The sequence below is a fragment of the Arvicanthis niloticus genome, chromosome 24, assembly GCF_011762505.2.
Source record: "Arvicanthis niloticus isolate mArvNil1 chromosome 24, mArvNil1.pat.X, whole genome shotgun sequence".
In the NCBI taxonomy this organism is placed as follows: Eukaryota; Metazoa; Chordata; class Mammalia; order Rodentia; family Muridae; genus Arvicanthis; species Arvicanthis niloticus.
The window spans coordinates 42711641-42729340 of record NC_133432.1 but is presented as its reverse complement, the minus strand read 5'-3'; the positions used below and the strand labels follow the sequence as shown (position 1 = coordinate 42729340).

The following is a 17700-nucleotide window of genomic DNA, read 5'->3' as shown; positions in this document are numbered from 1 at the left end:
TACTTAACCTTGTGTGCACTAAGAATAAATCTTGGGCTGGGTGTGATGGGGTACACCTTTAATCTCAGCACTTGGGAGGGAGAGGCAGGTAGATGTCTATAAATTCAAGGCCAGCCTAGTTTATATATGAGTTCCTGGACAACCAAAGATATAAAATCAGATCCTTTCTTAAACGAATACAAATAAAATTAAAAAAAAAAAAATTCTGGAGCAAAAATCTGATATGAAAAAAATATAATAATTAGCTAAAAGCCAATAGTGATTACAATAGTCTACCGTCCAAGCTTAAACTCTGCAGGGCTGATCGAAGAGAGTCATGGAGAGAAAGCAAATCCTAAGTAACAAGGCTTAGATGATGAGCCGCTTTTAGGCGTAAGATTAAAGTTTCTGTGTGTTTTGAGAAGCACTGTGAACTTTCAGTAAACATTTCCTTCCCCGAACTCAGCGTGTCTTCTCCTAGAACACACTCAGACCCAAGCCAGAGGGCCCTACCCTGATCATTTACACGGTCTGCTTTGGTAAGACCCTTAGAATGTGAAACATCTATCTGCCAATGGTGTGTGCTCACCCTGGGCCTGTCACTCTGTTCTAGATAAGGCTCAAGATTCCCAGAAAAGACAGATGGCTCCCAAGTCTGCCTCCAGACTTCTCTTCTCTGCCAGAGGACTGGCATCCCTGGTCAATATTCATCAATGTGCTTACCACTAAGTCAGAGCACAAGAAGTGATTTAAGCAAAGACTCCATGAAGAATTGGGGTGGGAAGGATCCTGGAGCAGATGTGGGCATGGCTCCCACTCACAGGGATGGAGTGAGAGCACGGCTCTCTGCTCAGCGGCCCTGAAAGGCCCCCAGACTTTAAGCCTAGTCCGGTCTTGAGGTCCTGATGAAGGTACAGTTGTCCACAAGAAGTCGGAATATCTATAAAGGTCTGTGGGATGATTTTAGATGAGTCGGTGGCTAAAGAGTTTGTGGGCTCCTGCTGGCGCTTTCCTTTAGCTCTGAACACTTAGAGGAGGCTCGGCCTCTCCCCTGTCCTCTCTCTCCCCCAGCTCAGTGCCCTCCAGTTCTCTCTCCCTCTCAGAGGCTGAGATGACACACTTTGGAGTACTAGTCAGTGGTCTGTGTGTGAAGGCCTGAATTCTTTCATTTATTTTAAATTGATTAAAATTTGAGCAGGTATGTGTGTGTGTTGTTTTATTTCTCTGGTGAATACAGGGCTGTGGGCATAGCTCAGTGGTAAAAACCAAAACACCTGCATCAGCTGTGGAGTTTAATCACCAGGTAAATAACCCCCTAAATGTTGACTACATATTAAAAATACAATATAGTATTTTAGATATACTGGCTTAAAAAAAATGTTATTCTTTCTTTCTTCCTTTTTTGTCTTATTCTTATGTATTTATTTGTTGTTGTTTGTTTTGTTTTGTTTTGTTTTTAAGACAGGGTTTCTCATTTTAGCCCTGGCTGCCCTGAAACTCCCTCTGTAGATCAGGCTGGCCTACGACTCATATGTCTTACCTGCCTCTGTCTCCCAAGTGCTGGGATTAAAGGCATTCACCACCAGTGTCTACCAGTATTTTGTTGCTACTTCAGAACTGTAATTTTGCTACTGCTATGAATTGCAAATATCGGTGTTTTCCGATGGTCTTAGGTGACCCCTGTCAAAGGGTGGAGTGACCTCACCAAAGGGGTCATGGTCCTTGGGCGCAGGTTGAAGGCCGATGAATTGCTCCAAAGTGCCTGGGTTTACTCATAGAGTGATCTTAGTGAAATCTTAGTGAGAATCCTCCCCCAGCAAAGGCCTTTCCTACTGGGAACAGATATAAAAGGAACACTCTCTTTGGCTTTTGTAAGGTGAGAAGGTGGAGGCCAGTCCTCGGTCTCCGGGGCTTGCTGTGGTATTGTCTCCTCTCCAGAGAATGCAGGGCACCATCCAGGTCCAACCTGTGAGAATGACCTTCAGGACATCCCCATGGCCCAGATTCTTTAGGGGTTGGCTCACTGGCTGCAGGCTCCCCTCATCTGACAACCCAAATGTCTCATGAACTCAGTGCTGCTGTCTATTTCTTTCTGGAGACTTCTAGGCAATGTCTGCAGCCTGCTCCGTGCAGTTAGAAGTTTCCAGAGGGTTGGCAGACTGCCCAGGTTTCCTCAGAAATTGGGGGGGGGCGTGGAGCCAGGCAATTGTTTTTAGACTTTGAGCAACTAATTTCCTTCCTGAACCCATGGAGGGACATAAGGAGTGCCACTTGTGTACCTTGCAGGTTTAAAGATTTGTAGAGACCATCGGGTTTAAAGTTATAAATTCTTAAATGCTCAAAAAAAAAAAAGTCCATTAATTATGAGGAACAAAGCCCACTTTCAGATTTTGACAGGAGAGTCCCCCAAAGAGCTTACTTCAATTATGGATTTCTAAGTAAAACAAACAAAACCTACCCACCCCCCAAAAACAAGCAAACAAAACCCCCTGTCTAATATCACAGGGGTTGGAAGTGAACTATGTACCAGACCCAGGAGTCGGTCCTGGGGCGGGGGGGGGGGGGGGGGGGGGGAGCGTCCAAGAGCAAGGATATAAGATCCCAAATTTAGAAAGAACCCAGTCTGGGAAAGAAACACAGACACAATTGAGAGAATTCCGGGAAGTGGCTCTTTAGAGAAGCTAAAGATGTTATGGAATTCTATCCCTGAGAGCAAGGATAGGGGTCCTCACAGCTTGACAAGTCTATGTTTAAAAAAAAAAAGGGAAAAAAACTACCAAGGGCGTTAAAAGTAAAGAGTGTTGAAGAAAGACCAAGGTCACCCACTTGTCCGGATAGCTTACCTGTGACGTAAAATTTTATGTTTCTTTCCACAGTCCCTATTTTATTGAAGGCCTTGCAACTGTAGATCCCAGGGGTCCGAGAGTCAGCCACCACCAATGTGCTAACCGTCTGCAAAAGAGAGACAAAAGTTCAGCTGGAGGACAGAGATCTATTGGAACAGCCCCGAGTGACTCCAAGGACCTGAGTGATTCAGCTGTTCCATTCACGTAGAGGGTATGGCAGGGGTGGTAGCCACCAGCAAGCTCTCTGCTATGGAGCCCCAGCACGAATAGAAAAATAACAGGAAGACAGGTCCTCAGGAGACCGGAGCCCATGACATCCGACCTACGAGGGTTTCGGGCTTATCTCGGTCTGCTGCATTAACAATCACAGACCTGAAGACGAGGTGTGGAACTGCACGTCCCACCCCACGAGGTGGTCAGTCCACATCTGTGAGAGGAACAGGTGAGGCCCAGGCCGGCCCTTCCTGGTGTGGGTGACCTGAGAGCGCGGGTGCTAGTGGTCACAGTAGGCGTCTATGGCAGGCATATGAATCAAGCAAGGAGAGAAGAGAAGGTGGTGAAGCTATTTCTCCTTTGTGCTCACCGGATATGGCCCGAAGCCCCCATCGGTCTGGAAAGGGACGGGAAGCTGCAAAGCTAAGATAGCCGTGTGTGTGTGTGTGTGTGTGTGTGTGTGTGTGTGTGTGTGTGTTTATAAATTAAGTATTCTCAGGACTTTAATCCTTTGTGTATAAAATGAAGATATAAACCAATTTTAGAGTTGTGACTTAGTGTGACTGTCCCCAGAGAGCAGTCAAGTTGATACGAACTTGGAAGAGTACTTTTCAAACAAAATAATGTCTACTCTAATCATAAGGTGAAAATTTAGACAGCTTAAAGATGTCCGTTATTTCCTTTAAAAGAAGAAATTAGAACATGGACACACTGCTGGGCAGTGTTATATTGAAGGGGCCACCGGACCACGAATAGGTAGGGAGGGGAAAAAAATTAAAGTTACTTTTTAATACTTCAAATTAGAGACAAATACACAAAAGTTGATCCAGCTCCTCAGAGATCGAAGTCTGTGTCCTCGGACACAAATAACCAGCCAGGAGCTGTGAGACTGGGGTGCTGCTCTCATGGTGGTAGATGAGTTGTGATTAAGATAAAGACAATACAGTAGGATGCTGGGTGCTTTCCTGAATGAGAATTCCCAAGGGACTGGTCCTGGGGAAGAAGGGTCTTAACATTTTCTGATTGGTGAAGTAATATTAAGTAGGGGTTTTATGTGTGGTCTCTCAACTCCTCTAAGAAATCAGGACATTTCTGTTTTTAATCTAGAGACAAATCTGACTAAAAACAAGGGCTGGAGAGATGGCTCAGTGGTTAGAGCACTGGCTGCTTTTGCAGAGGACCTCCTGGGTTCACTTCCCAGCACCCACATGGCTGGCGGCTCATAGCCACCTGTAATCCAGTTCCAGAGGGTCCAATGCCCTCCTCTGGCCTCTGTGAGCACCAGGCACATATGTATTGTATGTACATACATGCACGCAGAACAGTCACACACATAAAACACAGTAAGTAAATCTGAAAGAAAGACTGACAGTAACTTCAGTGTTTTTAGGCAGTGAACCCCCACCTTCATTTCCTACCCCAAATTGTTTCTTAGTTGTTGGAAGTCTCTGCTCAATTCCATCCACTCTTATATCCTCCATGTTTTATCGAACTTCTAGATAATGCAGAGGGTTGGGCTACGTGGTATTTCTCACTCCATTTAGGGGACATTCATCATGTGGCTGTGGAGGCAGTGTCGGGATATCAACAGGGAGCATGGCCATCCCCACGGCCAATGGCTTCTAAAAGTGTTTGGCCTCATTCCCTACTTCAGGTTCTCTCCTGCAGGGGCGTGGGGGATGGCCAGTGTAGAAGAGTCTGAAAGTTCAGCTCTCTCTTTCTTTTATTTTGATTGTTAACTTTAACAAAGAGTGGAAACATACAAGTTCTGCTAGCTGCCTTCTTTTCATTATTATACAGACCAGCAAGAGCCATGGAGGCTGTGGAAAGTTGTGGTATGACAAGCTTGTTGGGGACAGTGTGAGGGGACCAACTAGCTGGTGTTAGCTGGAAGGACAGAGAGATGATCGAGCACACTGTGACCCCCTGTATTGTCTGGGGAGTCTGGACCCCAGCACATCAAAGCTCCTCACAGGAAGATCAGAAATGAATGTCTGTCTGTACTGAGGACTTCAGGTTTGCAGTCATCTTAAGCCCAAGTTCCTTACGGAGTAAGTTCTTACTGTTGATCCTGAAGGACCCATGCAGACTCACTTAGATTCTTGGATGCATTCTTGTCCAATTTGGATCTATGGTTCAGTTAGATGAGTCTACTTACATTATGTAAACAGGAACCCCATTTCTGTTGACTTGAGAATATTTGACATTTCAGACAGTCACCATTTATACTGTTGTTAAAATGACTTTGATTTTGCAAAACTCAGAGCAACTGAGACCTGGGGTTTGTGACAAGGAGAAGCCAACCTGAATATATATGTACATCTGCCACGTTTGAGACCTGCACACAGTGGGCTGAAGAGATGTCTCAGTGGCACAAACATATGCTCTTGCAAAGGATCAGGGTTTGATTCCCAGTGCCCACGTGGCCGCTCACAATGATCTGTAACTTTGGTTCAAGAGATCTGACACCCTCTTCTGACCTCCGTGGGCACCAGGCATGCATGTGATTGATGTGCAGACATACATACATGCAAAAATCACTCACACACATAAAGTAAGGTGAGTAAATAAATTAGGCTTGCCCAGATTGTCTACAATGGTTGTAACAGCTTAAGTCTTAGTGAGCTATGTCAGACTTTTTGTGCAATCTGAGAATAAAGCTGAGATGCCTGGAGGTGATATGAATCCAATGAAGAAAGAAATAAAACTCAAGTATTTTTTTCCCTTTGCCTAGGTAATGCCTTCCAGTACAAGCCACTCACGCACAGGCAGGCGTCCTCCAGAACGAACGCATCGTGGTTTCCATTAGTCTAGAAATTATGTAAATGGAGTGTTTACTGTTTCCTTGTGGTGGGATCTTCATGTCACCCTTGATGGTGACAGCATTATCTAAGCCCCGAGGGATGGGGGCATTAAACACATAAGGCAACTAAGGTTTCTAGGGGCTAAGGGACAGTCTCCAGAGACCACAGACACGCCTGGGAAGAGCATCTATCCTGCTTTGTAGAACTCCAGAGCTCACACCAAAACGCTACACAAACACAGCAAAACCTATTGATAAGGGCCTGTCTACCATTTGAACAGGATTGTCCTTGAAAGTAGCTCCTTTCAGCAGCAGCAGTTGGTAGCACAAGCTGAACACTGTCTTCCTTCTGGGATAGAATTTCACACAAACTGAAAACTTTTTTATTTCTTTTCCTTTTTTCAAGATAGAATTTCTCTGTGTAACAGCCCTGACTGTCCTGGACTTTATAGACCAGGCTGGCCTTGAACTCACAGGGATCGGCCTCCTGAGTGCTGGGATTAAAGGTGTGAGCAACCATCTCTTTTTTTTTTTTTTTAAGTGATGTGATTTGAAAGTGTGATTGGTGAATGAAAAGATTCTAATTAAAGAAAAACATTTTTACACACAGGATGAAATGTAAAACTTATAATCAACTTTTCTAAAAATTACTTTACTTCTGGTGTGTTCTTTTTCTAGGGAATATGTTTTAAGGTTATAAAATTAAGTATCTTTTCAAATAACACCAAAGATATAGGTTGCATATAGTGGTATATGCCTTTAGTCCCAGTGATAGGAGGCAGAGAGCCTCTGTGGGTTGGAGGCCAGCCTGGTCTACATATTGATGTGGGCTAGCCAGGGCTACATAGTGAGACTCTGTCTCAAAAATAAGAGAAAACCCTTTGACAAGCATAAGCCAGGTCAGGTCAGAGATAGGAGCCTAAGAAAGACTGTGTTCAGCATCCTTTGGTGCTGGAAAGCATCTGCTCATGGGGCAGTTAGCAAGGATGCATGAGTCTCTTGTCTTAAGGGGACCAATCTAATCCTTGATGTCCACAGCAAAGAGGAGAATGAAGACGCTGAGCAGGGCACCAGGTTATCCCTGCTATGTTTTAGAAGATAAACCGCATTAGATTAGAGGGGTAGCAGATATTTGGAGCAGTAATGGTTTATTTTACAGGACACACTGAACAGAGGTCTCAAGACTGTCTGCTTGCAGTCATTCTATTATCAGTTTGCATTTTTCACAAATGAAGAGAACTGAGGACCAGCAATGAAGGCAGAAGCATTAAGGTAAACGACAATTAGGACAGTCATATTCGGTCAGTCACAGGAGAAGGGGTGACAACCTCACTTCTACTTAAAGTCCCCAGTGGCCTTCTACAGAGGATGAAGACAGCCAATCACAAGAGCAAAAAAGATAAAAGCCTTTTTGTTGATGGGTTAGTTTGGGGTAGGCGACTTCTTAGTGAGGTTTTCAGTCCAGTCTAACTCTGCATGCTTAAAGGATCTGTGCTTGTTACGGGTACCCAGATGCTCATCAAGACTGTCACCAGAAGTCAGACATGGTACTGCACACCTTTGATCTCAGCACTCAGGAGGCAGAGGCAGGTGGATTTCTGAGTTCGAGGCCAGCCTGGTCTACAGAATGAGTTCCAGGACAGCCAGGGCTACACAGAGAAACCCTGTCTCGAAAAACAAAAAGCCTTCAAACCTAAAAACAAAACAAAGTAAAACAAGCAAGCAAACAAAATCAACAAACCAACCAACAAAACCTGTGATTAGCTACTGTAAGCTTGGGTTCCTCAACCTTCCTTCCTTCCCATTTGCTAAACCTTAGTCATTCCTGTCTACAACGTTGCTTCGGCCTCGCGGAATAGACTGAATGGAGGTAATATGTCATTTGGCTTAATTTCTGGAACAAGTTTTTTTTTTTTTTAACCTATTTATGGAATGGAGATTAAAATCTCGGGATGTTTCTAACACTGCTTTCTGCTAAGTCTTTCAGGGAGAAATAGGAGTAGGTGTATAAAGGCCGAGGAAGAGCTGACATGACCCCAGCGGTGGCACGCAACAACCGCATGATGGGAAAACAGAAGGTGAGAAGTAGGGGGAGCCGGGGCAGTGTGGGAACTAGACCACAAGCCATGGTTCAGTAATTAGGACGAGCATATACGTCACGGGATTGTCTCAGGCAATTTACATATTTCCTCCTGTACTCTCAAACAAGTTCACGGAAATGTTGCTGCCGCAGTGAGGCAGTCACCACCCTCCAGCCTTACAAAATCGGCCCACAAACCCCCCGGATCTGGCTTGAACGACATGAAAATCCAACGTTTTGTTTTTAGGCACTCCGAATAATGGCTCACGTCTCACAAAGGTGGGCCAGGGAGGAAACGGAGTTTTGGAATTGTATTCTCCTCTATGCCCTTCACTGACCTAAGGGACAACAACAACGAAAAGCCCCTGGAACCCCCTAGCCGCCCTGACTTCCGGTGTGAGAGCCCCACCCACATCCACAGAGGAGCATTGCTGGGCAAGGCCAAGGTGTGACTGAACGAGTCATTGTTGTGGACTTTAGTGTACTAATGTCACAGTGCTCCAGAGAAGCGAAAGAGTCTACATCGTAGAGGACATTGCGTGCAATTTAGAAACAGCAAAACTGTGTTTGTAACTGTCCAACGAAGGACTGCTTTTTCTCCTCGACCACAAAAAACACATAGTAATTAACGCTAAAACTAAATGCAGTAAGTTCTCCTAAAATCAGAACAAGAAATCAACCATTTATACCCAGCATAACGGTATTAGAACTGCCTAGAGGATCCATACACTATGTATATTTTCCCTCCCCTTATGGGGAAAATGAAAAGTTTTGTAATCCAAATGTTCTTGAGCAGACACCCTTCACTGCACGTGACTGCGGCCACGGGGGACTCACTGCAGTCTAGGTGGTCGTCAGTTTGTTAAAGTCCTACGTATAGAGGAGCCTCTCTCCAGGTTATTCCCTCTTTAAGGCCATTTCTTTGGAGGAGTTGAGAGATGTGGTTATCTTTGCTGTTGGTTGAAAGGAGGAGTTTGACCCTGAACATGGGCCAGGCGGTATAAACGCCAGTGTGCACAGAAGTTCATATCGGAAATCTTAGGCTTAACTACAGAACTACAAGACAATACATCTATTTCCAGCCTGAGTGGAAAATTGGTGAAGGCTTTTTTTTTTTTTTTTTTTTTTTTTTAAAATCAGCAGGCATTATCTATGGAGTTAGTTACCTACACGGGTCACGACCATCAGGAATCTCAACCAGCTTCACCCTATTCAATTTTATTGCTCACTGGACATTTTTGTGGTAAGAAAACAAAGTAGAAATCCCACTTTGATCATGAACATCAATTCTCATTTTAAATTTCCAGGATTAATAATACAATCGCCTGCAAGATTTGGAAGAAGCAAAATACGGCTGGATACTGGTGAGATCTGGATACTGGTGAGATCTGTTAGGAGTCTGCGGCAGCAGCGCTAAGTGGTTCTCTAGTGTTAGTGAACAAGTTCTACCCAGATCAAACGTTCAGATTTTTAGAATTCCTTCTCATCTAACTCGTTCATTAAAGTCTTTCACCAATGGCTGGACACCATGGAACTTTACAGCTCCTATGTACTGTGTTGGGGAAAGGGGGTGGTTACAAACCACCCCAACTACTGCTGTATCTATAAAAACCATCCCAAAATCCCTAGCAAGTGACGGTTGGTGTTGGCCTGAATGGACTTCTTAATTGTTTTGTTTTGGCTTCGTTGGCCATGAGAGAGCTGAATTTTGGCTCCAGAGACTTTGCTTTGAATTTTTTTTCACCCTTTTATACTATGTGGCCCCTCGGACTGCCCATGTTTAAAATGGGGAAAACTGTGCTGGTTTGCCAGAAATGGATGCTGACATTATGGCATCTTCAAAAAGGCTTAGATACTGAAAACTGCAGGGCCAGCATGGTGGTAGATACAGTTAATCCCAGCACTCAGAAGACAGAGCAGGTGGATTTCTGTGAACATGTTTCAGGCCAGGAAGGGCCATAGTCAGACCCTGTCTTAAAAAAGAAAAGATAAGAAGAGAAAGAAGGAAAGAAAGAAAATGGGAAATGGGGGCAGCTGGAGTGATGGCTCAGTGGTTAAGAACATTTCTTGCTCTTGTAGAACTCAGGTTTGGTTCCTAGCACCTACATAACAGCTCACAGCCATCTGTAACACCAGTTTCAGGGGTCCAGCGCCATCTTCTGGCCTCCATAGGCAGTGCATACACCTGGTACATATACACACATGCAGGCAAAACCCACATACATATAAAATAAAAACAAGTAAGTCTTTAAAAAGAGAAAAGAAGAGTCCAGAAGTAATTTATTATTGTTGAATCCTACATAGAGAACAATGTATCTGTTTCTCATCCCTGAATTCAAGGATATCCCTACTTGAACAGACGGTGGAATTTATACAGGTAATCTCTACTTCATATCAAGATGAGTGTGTGCAATGTAAATGGATGTTTTACCAAGAGGCTATTCAATTTGTGGTTTTTTTTTTTTTTTTTGGAAAGCATTGCTATCCCCATGCCAGATGATAGCTGATTTCTAAGCAAATCCTTCTCTTCTGCAAAGGAGGAAAGCTTCCGGTTTGCAGCCCACTGGGACTTTCTGATTCACAGGATACCAGCTCTTTCCTACACTCTCAAGGGAAAGTATAAAATGAATGATTCAAGAGTAGAAGGGGAAAAAGATACATGCTAGACCTGGTTAGTTTGGGGAATGCTGACACCCAGCCTAGACTTCACCCGGTTGGGGCGGAAGAACAGATACGATATTTTCTGAGATAGGAATGTTGAATTTTGGTGTGAAGCCTTGAATTAGGTTTTATTTACTGAGATCCCACTTCCTGTCCGCTAGCAGGGCCCTGGCACAGTTGAAGGCTAGAATCACCTGGCAGTGTATGGCCCAGCAGTTGTGTGGACTCTGGGTCCCACTCCAAAGATGCGACTGTAACGCTAACTGATAGAGGATTGAATGCGTAGTTAGGATGGGGAGCCACAGATGTGCACCAGCCTGATGTTCAGGAAGAGTGAGCTCTCCGGGCCGCAGGGACAGCTTAGTGGACACGAACATGCATTGTTCTTGCACAGGACCCAAATTCAGTTCCCGTTTCCAGGGCCCACATGGGAGGATTGAGAGGGGAGCCTCACACCCACCTCTACCTCTGGCTTCCAGGAAGTCTGACATTCATTTCTAGACTCTAGGGGTACTGCACGCACATGGCACATACACACAAACACAGACATATATGTATAGGGGAAGAAAGAAGAAGAAAGGGGAGTATCAGGAGTCTGAAGAATACAGTTAGGGAAATATAGCAACTGGAGCAATGAAGACACCCCTCAGAGATTCTCTTCCCCTCTGCTTTTTGAGGTTCGCGTTACTTCTGGGCCTCATAAACCTAGAACCAAGAGCTGAGGCCTTGTTTACAGAGTATCCCCAAGGCTCGTTCTGTACGAACAATACCTTATTGGTTCCTTCTGTGACCATCATACGCTGAGTGATGCTCTCAATTCTGTTTCCTAAATTGCTGTTGGGATCCAGGATAAAGGATTCTTCCCTCTCAAAGCAGAAGTCATACCTACAAAAGAGAAGAGGTCATCACAATGTTGCACAGGAAAGCCAGTGATGGCAAGTGAGGTGGAATTGACAGGAAATGTCCTCAGAGAGAAAACCACAGACTTTATGAGAGTCTTCCTCACCCAAGACCATCCTGTCCTCCTTAAAAACTACAAATTGCAACTGTATCTATCCAGCAGGGAGCTACTCCAACAGTGAGGTGCTGTATGCCTTTCCTGATCTAAATACTAAAGAAAATACTTAATTTAGAACATTTAATGCCTGGACTTTAGTTAGTTCTCAGTGGATGGAGGTAACATTCAAGGGTGTGTGTGTGTGCATCCTCACATACATGTGACCAGGGTTGGGGTGTGTGTATATTATATTAATCAATAGAAACCTTCTGAAAACAATGGTATTTCTCGTGTATGCAGGGTGGCTTTAAGTCATAATATTCATTAGACACCCCCCCCTCCCTGGGCTAAATAAGTGCCCCTGGAAACAAACATCTTAGAATAGTTTATTGTATTTAATTAATTTCTCTCCAAGTTTGGTGGTATCACAAGCTCTAACTTCTTACGTTTCAAGTGTTTAATTATCAATAGAGAGTGCTAATAGTGTTGACCTTAAAGTCTGTGAGTTCTCTTTTAATCTTGAAGATAACATTTGTTTAGTTTTAGTTTATGTGTATGGGTGTTTCGCCCACGTGTGATGTGCCTGTGCCTGTGGAGGCCAGAAGAGGGCGTCAGAGCCCCTGGATCTGGAGTTACAGGTAGTTGAGGGTGTTGGGAATTGAACTTGGCTCTTCTGCAAGAGCAGCCAGTGCTCTTACAGCTGAGTCATCCCTCCCCGCCCCCTCTCTCCCTTTTTGAGCATTTCATGGTCCAACTGGTCTAGAACCTTGAACATGATTCAGGCAGAATCTGGAGATTCTCAAACAAGGAGGAATTTTAAACCCCAGTTTCTAAGTAGCCCAGAATGGTGAGGACTTACGGGAAATAAAAGTGGGAGAGGAAAGCGGATGAAAGAGATAGCGATAGAGAGGAGAGGAGATCCTCCAGGGGCCTCGAGCTGGGAAGTAACTCCAGAACATCAATGGGCCCAGTCTGCTGGGTTCGGCTCTATTCCTTCCATTATATGACCCAGAATAATACTGTACTCACCAGATGTGGTGATGCTGTTTATCCACTCAGGTGTGTGTATGATGCATGTATATGCATGGTGTGTGTATTATATGTATATATGTGGTGTCTCTGTATGGTGTGTGAGTGTGTAGTATGTGTGTATGGTATGTGTATATGTGTATGTGTGGTATGTATGTATGTGTGGATGAAGTGGTGTGTGTGTGGTATGTGTGTATGTATGTGGTGTATGTATTATATATGTGGTTGTGTGTGATGTGTGTGTTCATAAGAATAGAACCCTTACACGAGTGTTCAACCACAGAGCCATGCCCTGCCCACCACTGCTAAGTTTTCATAGTTAGACCTATATACTTCAACGGGGTTCCCTAAAGAACATCTATATCTTCTAAATCACATGCCGCTTTTATAACTAGAGGGTTTCAACAACTGAATTCCGAACCTGGGCCGTATGTTAGAGCTCTCCAAATATCTAAGTTCAATTCCTACCACCAACACCAAAACCACTTATAGGTAAATGAAAAGATTTAAAACAAAAACACAAAACTAAAACCAGCCAACCAAACAGAATGAAGGCTGATGCTTCCTCCGAGCGCTTACGCGATTTCTGCTGACTGTGTTTGTCATCACCAGGCGGAGATTTCTGCTAACCGTGTTTGTCATCACCAGGTGACCTTTTGTTCTTATTGATTGATATAAATAAACAGAGCCAAGGAGAAGGTCAAACATTTTTCTTTTCTACTAGAAATCTTTTAGTAATGGAGGTCCAGGATGAGTATGTAAAGTCTTTTCCCCTTGCTTCAGTGATCACTGTTCTGAGTTGTAAGATGCAGCATTGGAGTTGTAACTGCTAGTGACTGCTTGCTACATCCTCCAGAAGCACACGCCATCTGTGTGTGCACTCAAGGGCACACGCGCGCACACACACGCACACACACAGACACACACACACACACACACACACACACACACACACACATATGTATGTTGGAGCAAAGCAAGGGAAATACAGTCAGCTCAGCTCACTTGGGGCCGCTGGCCTCTGAGCCCCTTCACCCACTGCCATTCTTGCATCTGAGGACAGTTATCAAGGCCCAAGCCCTACTGTGGAAACCACAGCCTCCACTTGCCTGCCAGGTCCTCCGTATGAAAAGGGCAGGTTCTGTGGCTCTTTTCTAATTTAGGGGCCATTATATTTTTCCCTCTTTGTCACTGAACCATAAAAATAGAATGTCATTGCCTCCATTCCACCACTTGAAAAGAGACTAGGGTGGGGGTGGGGCCGGGGGGAGGAGGGGCACTTGCCTAAGTCTTAAGAATACATCAAGCTCTTGAGGAAGTAGATTGTGCCATGTTTGAAGATACAAAGATAACCACGGTGCTGGGAACAGTCTTGAGGGAGGCGGAAGCCGGACAACAAGAGGAAAGCAGAGCTTGCCCCTGGCTTCCCACAGGAAGCCCACGGCAGCTCCTGCCAGAGCGAGATAAGAAAGCTCCCATGCACTATTCTGAACAAGGCCGGTGTTATCAGCTTTGCTCTGTCCTCTGAGTACCCCAAACCCCTGTCCTTTCCTAATGAGCCCCAGGACTCCCCCCTCTATTTGCATACACCGTGTCAAGCACAATGAGGCCGAGGTATTTATAACCAACTAAAGGAAAATAATTCTGGGGGCAAGCGTGGGTCCGTGCCATCTCTGTCCGCTGCTCTGGGGTTGAACAGTTTCATTAGGATAAGAGACCAGCATAAGTAAATTAGAAGAAGTTAGCCAATTAGGTACCGACATATGGAGCTGAGCCCTGTACACAACATCCAGTCTGCTAACCCCACTTGGGGCTGCTCTAAGTTCCCAGTTCTAATGTTCTTCTTCTGACACACAGTGGGGACTGCGGCCCTCTCTGTGAAGATGACAGAGACCCCTCTTTTAGATACATTTTTGGGTGTGGTCCTCCCTGTTCCCTATTCCATCCTGGTTCTTTTATAACCCCAAACAGGAGGCAGGTTGGGGCCTCCCAGAAGAGCAATGCAAGTTAAATCTCCCATCCAGACAGTGCCTCTGCAGGCAACATCTGCTTTTCCTTCGGGCCCATTTCAGAATATCACTTAACACTTCCACTTTATGGTACCACAGACACTCATCATGTCCCAAGAAATCACTGTGCTTGGAGGCTCCTTCTAAAAAGTGAAAATAAGTTACTTATTGTCTGAGTTTGCACGGGTGCACAGGCGACAGAGCGCATATGGAAGCCAGGTTTCCCTCATGTGGGTTCTGGGGTTGGGGCTGCGTGGCAAGCACCCTTACCCTCTGAGCCATTCTGTCATCCCTCAATGCTGCTCTGTGCATATCAAAAATGTCTCCACAACTCTGTATAAATACCATTTCAGCATTGGGGAGTACTGTGGGATTTTTAACCTTTTTATTTTCTTTCTTCTTCAGGTTTTGTTAAACACTGCTCATCTTAGTGTGTGCAATTTCCTCATATATACTGCTCTCTGAGTGGACAGACTCTACAGTTCCTGAAGGCAAGCCCAGGCCCTGTGGACTCTAACACGCACAAGTATGATGTACACTGTGCACTCCAGAGCACCCCTGCTCTTCCGTTTGTGCTGGTTTGGAACGACGTTGCTTTCCAGGTTTCCTCTGCACCTCCTGTCTGCTCCTCCCTTCTAAAACCTGCATCTGTTCTTTAGCTACTAGTGATGCAGCCCTCTCTTCTGGGGAGATGGGGACAGGCTCGGAACTGAGTGACGCTATACATGTGTATCTCTTTGAACACGACTTCGGTACTTTAAAGAACTGAGCCGAGTACTCCTAGGGTAGGGATAGAGGGGGCAGTGCTGAGCTGAGTACTTCAACACCTATGGAATGCTTGCATTAGACCTAAGTCATTGCCCGAGTGTACTAAATGTATATTTAAAACTTAAGGAAGAAAGAAGCAAGACTCTAGAAAGCTCTATAAAGCCCCCAAACCAAATAGTCTCCCTGTTTCTTTGATTCTGTTCTGGCAAGCGAACTCTGAGGATGGGCATGAACTGTGCTCATGTGTTTAATGAGATTTATTTCATTGCTCACACTAACCAAGATGAGACTGTAGAATGGACACGGAATTATTCCAAGGTAGGACACAAAAAAAGGATGGGACTGTTAGGAACACGGAACCATTTCAAGGTAGGAAGCAGAAAGGGTAGCGAAATCGAGCTGGTTGAAGTACCATTATGTCTTCTGTCCTGTGGGAGGGCCTGATGTAAACATCTCACTGCTACTGTGGGTGTTCTGTCAAAACACTGGTGATAGCGCATCAGGAGCAACAGACTGATTAGCTCCGCCAACACTCTTCCCTCCTCTCACGTTCTCTTAGAACAAATGAAACAGCCTAGGGAGAGGATGCTGGCAGGAGAGGCGTGGGGTTGGAAGGCATGTTTAGACAAAATAGTTCCTGCTCCCTTTGCTCAGGAAGAGATCCTGGCCCTTCAGGGTGGTCACGGGGTCAGGCCAAGGGGACTCTGGTGGACTGACTTTATTGAGAGACCTTGTGACACCTTGGAGGCCATACTGAAAATTACTTCTTGTCTCAATGAGGGTGTGGGGTGGTGAAGAAAGTTTTGGAGACTGTAGGTAAGCTTTAGGTCAACTCCTTGGACAATGGTGGAGGGGATCCAGAGTCCTGGGCCACCCTTGTTTAGATAACACCTTTTCCATGGGTGCCTTGGCTTGCTAGGCTTCCTGCTCTGGAGGCCCCGTGGTCCATTCACACTCAGGTCTGTCTTCCAGCCTCTGCCTCCCTTCTTCATGCTAGCCTCTGCGCTTGGCTTATAGCATGAGCTCAGACAGTTCCCATCCCCCGCCTTTCTAGGCTCTCCCAGAGTCAGGGCTAGGAGCAGGGCTTTTTAGCCCTGCACCTGGGTGGACCGGGAGGCCAAGTGTTACACCCAGATAATAACCTCAGTAAAAACATTTATTTTTCTTCATTCATTTTTCTTCTCAGTCAAGGTCTGTTTAGCCTGCTGAGGAAGGGTGACTTTTATAAAGAGATCTTTACGGAAATGTTAGGAGTGGCTACCAATAATATCCTTTAACACAGTCAGGAAGGACATGCAAGAGGGTGCTCCAATCACTCAGTGAAGAGCATGTCAGATTATCACTGTGTTTTGTTCCTGCAGAAAGGAAGACAGCTTACTTGCTACACGGTAGGGCATGGGGTCATGGTTTAGCACAGGGGTGAGGGAGCTGGGGATGTGGGGGGCGGCTTTTGGGCAGCAGATGTCTGACTATGAGAATCTGTGTATAGAAATGGCGGTCACAGCAAAACTGTCAAGACCTTTCTGACCCTTTTGCTTTCTTGAATGATTGCAAACTATTTTGTCTTTGGATCATAGATGAAAAAAATCACTTGTAACAAATTCTACTCCATGTCCTGTCATTGGACAACACAGAGAGATGTCTGAGTGACCAGCCCCGAGACCTTCACTGTGGCAGAAACATGGCGAGGAGTCCCTGCTGTGCCCAGAGAGCCTGCGAGAAGCCCTATTTCTCGGAAGTCAGCCTGGTTTTAATCTCCCAGAGCTCTTGCTATTGCATTTATTCCTGCTGTCTTGCTCTTGACCTCTGATTCTATGGACGTGGATGTGTTCTTAGCCCTGCAAACGGCAACAGACCAACCCCCCGCTACTGTGGCTCAGGGGTTTTACTGTAGGTATTAAAAAGCAAAGAGAAAGGACTTAAACAATCTAAAGATTATCCACTTGCCATCAGCAAGTATCACAGTGTTACCGATCGGGTTAACTTACACAGCAAGCTTAGCATGGTGCCTGGCACACGGGGAGCAGACTGGAAAAGTCACTTGTCATCTGGTGCACTGAGAGCTATGTAGGAACAGAGGTTGTTTTACTAACCATTGTGACCTTACTGGCTAGAGAACCCACCTGGGCTCAGCTTGCTGCCAAGTGAGGAGACCGAGCCCAACAGAGTGGCCAATCCGAATGCGGCCTTAACACTTATCAGGTGTCAAACTGCCATAGGTCACTGACCTCAAATGTGCTGAGAAGACAGACACTAGTGACCATCAGATGACCTCAAACCACCACTTAAACCAATCACTGTGCCACACTGCAGTG

The 17700-nt window shown here is 45.3% G+C and overlaps 1 protein-coding gene across 2 annotated transcripts in view; it reads right to left on the bottom strand.

Moving 5' to 3' along the window:
- The window catches only part of Flt1 (fms related receptor tyrosine kinase 1), a 161927-nt gene that overhangs the window by 82741 nt on the left and 61486 nt on the right, over positions 1-17700 (bottom strand). For both annotated transcript variants that reach the window (XM_076923906.1, XM_076923905.1), the window contains exons 11-12: positions 11353-11467; positions 2823-2931 (exon numbers count right to left, since the gene is read on the bottom strand). In XM_076923906.1, coding sequence (XP_076780021.1) covers positions 2823-2931; positions 11353-11467 — 224 coding nt within the window. The remainder of the gene's footprint in view (positions 1-2822; positions 2932-11352; positions 11468-17700) is intronic.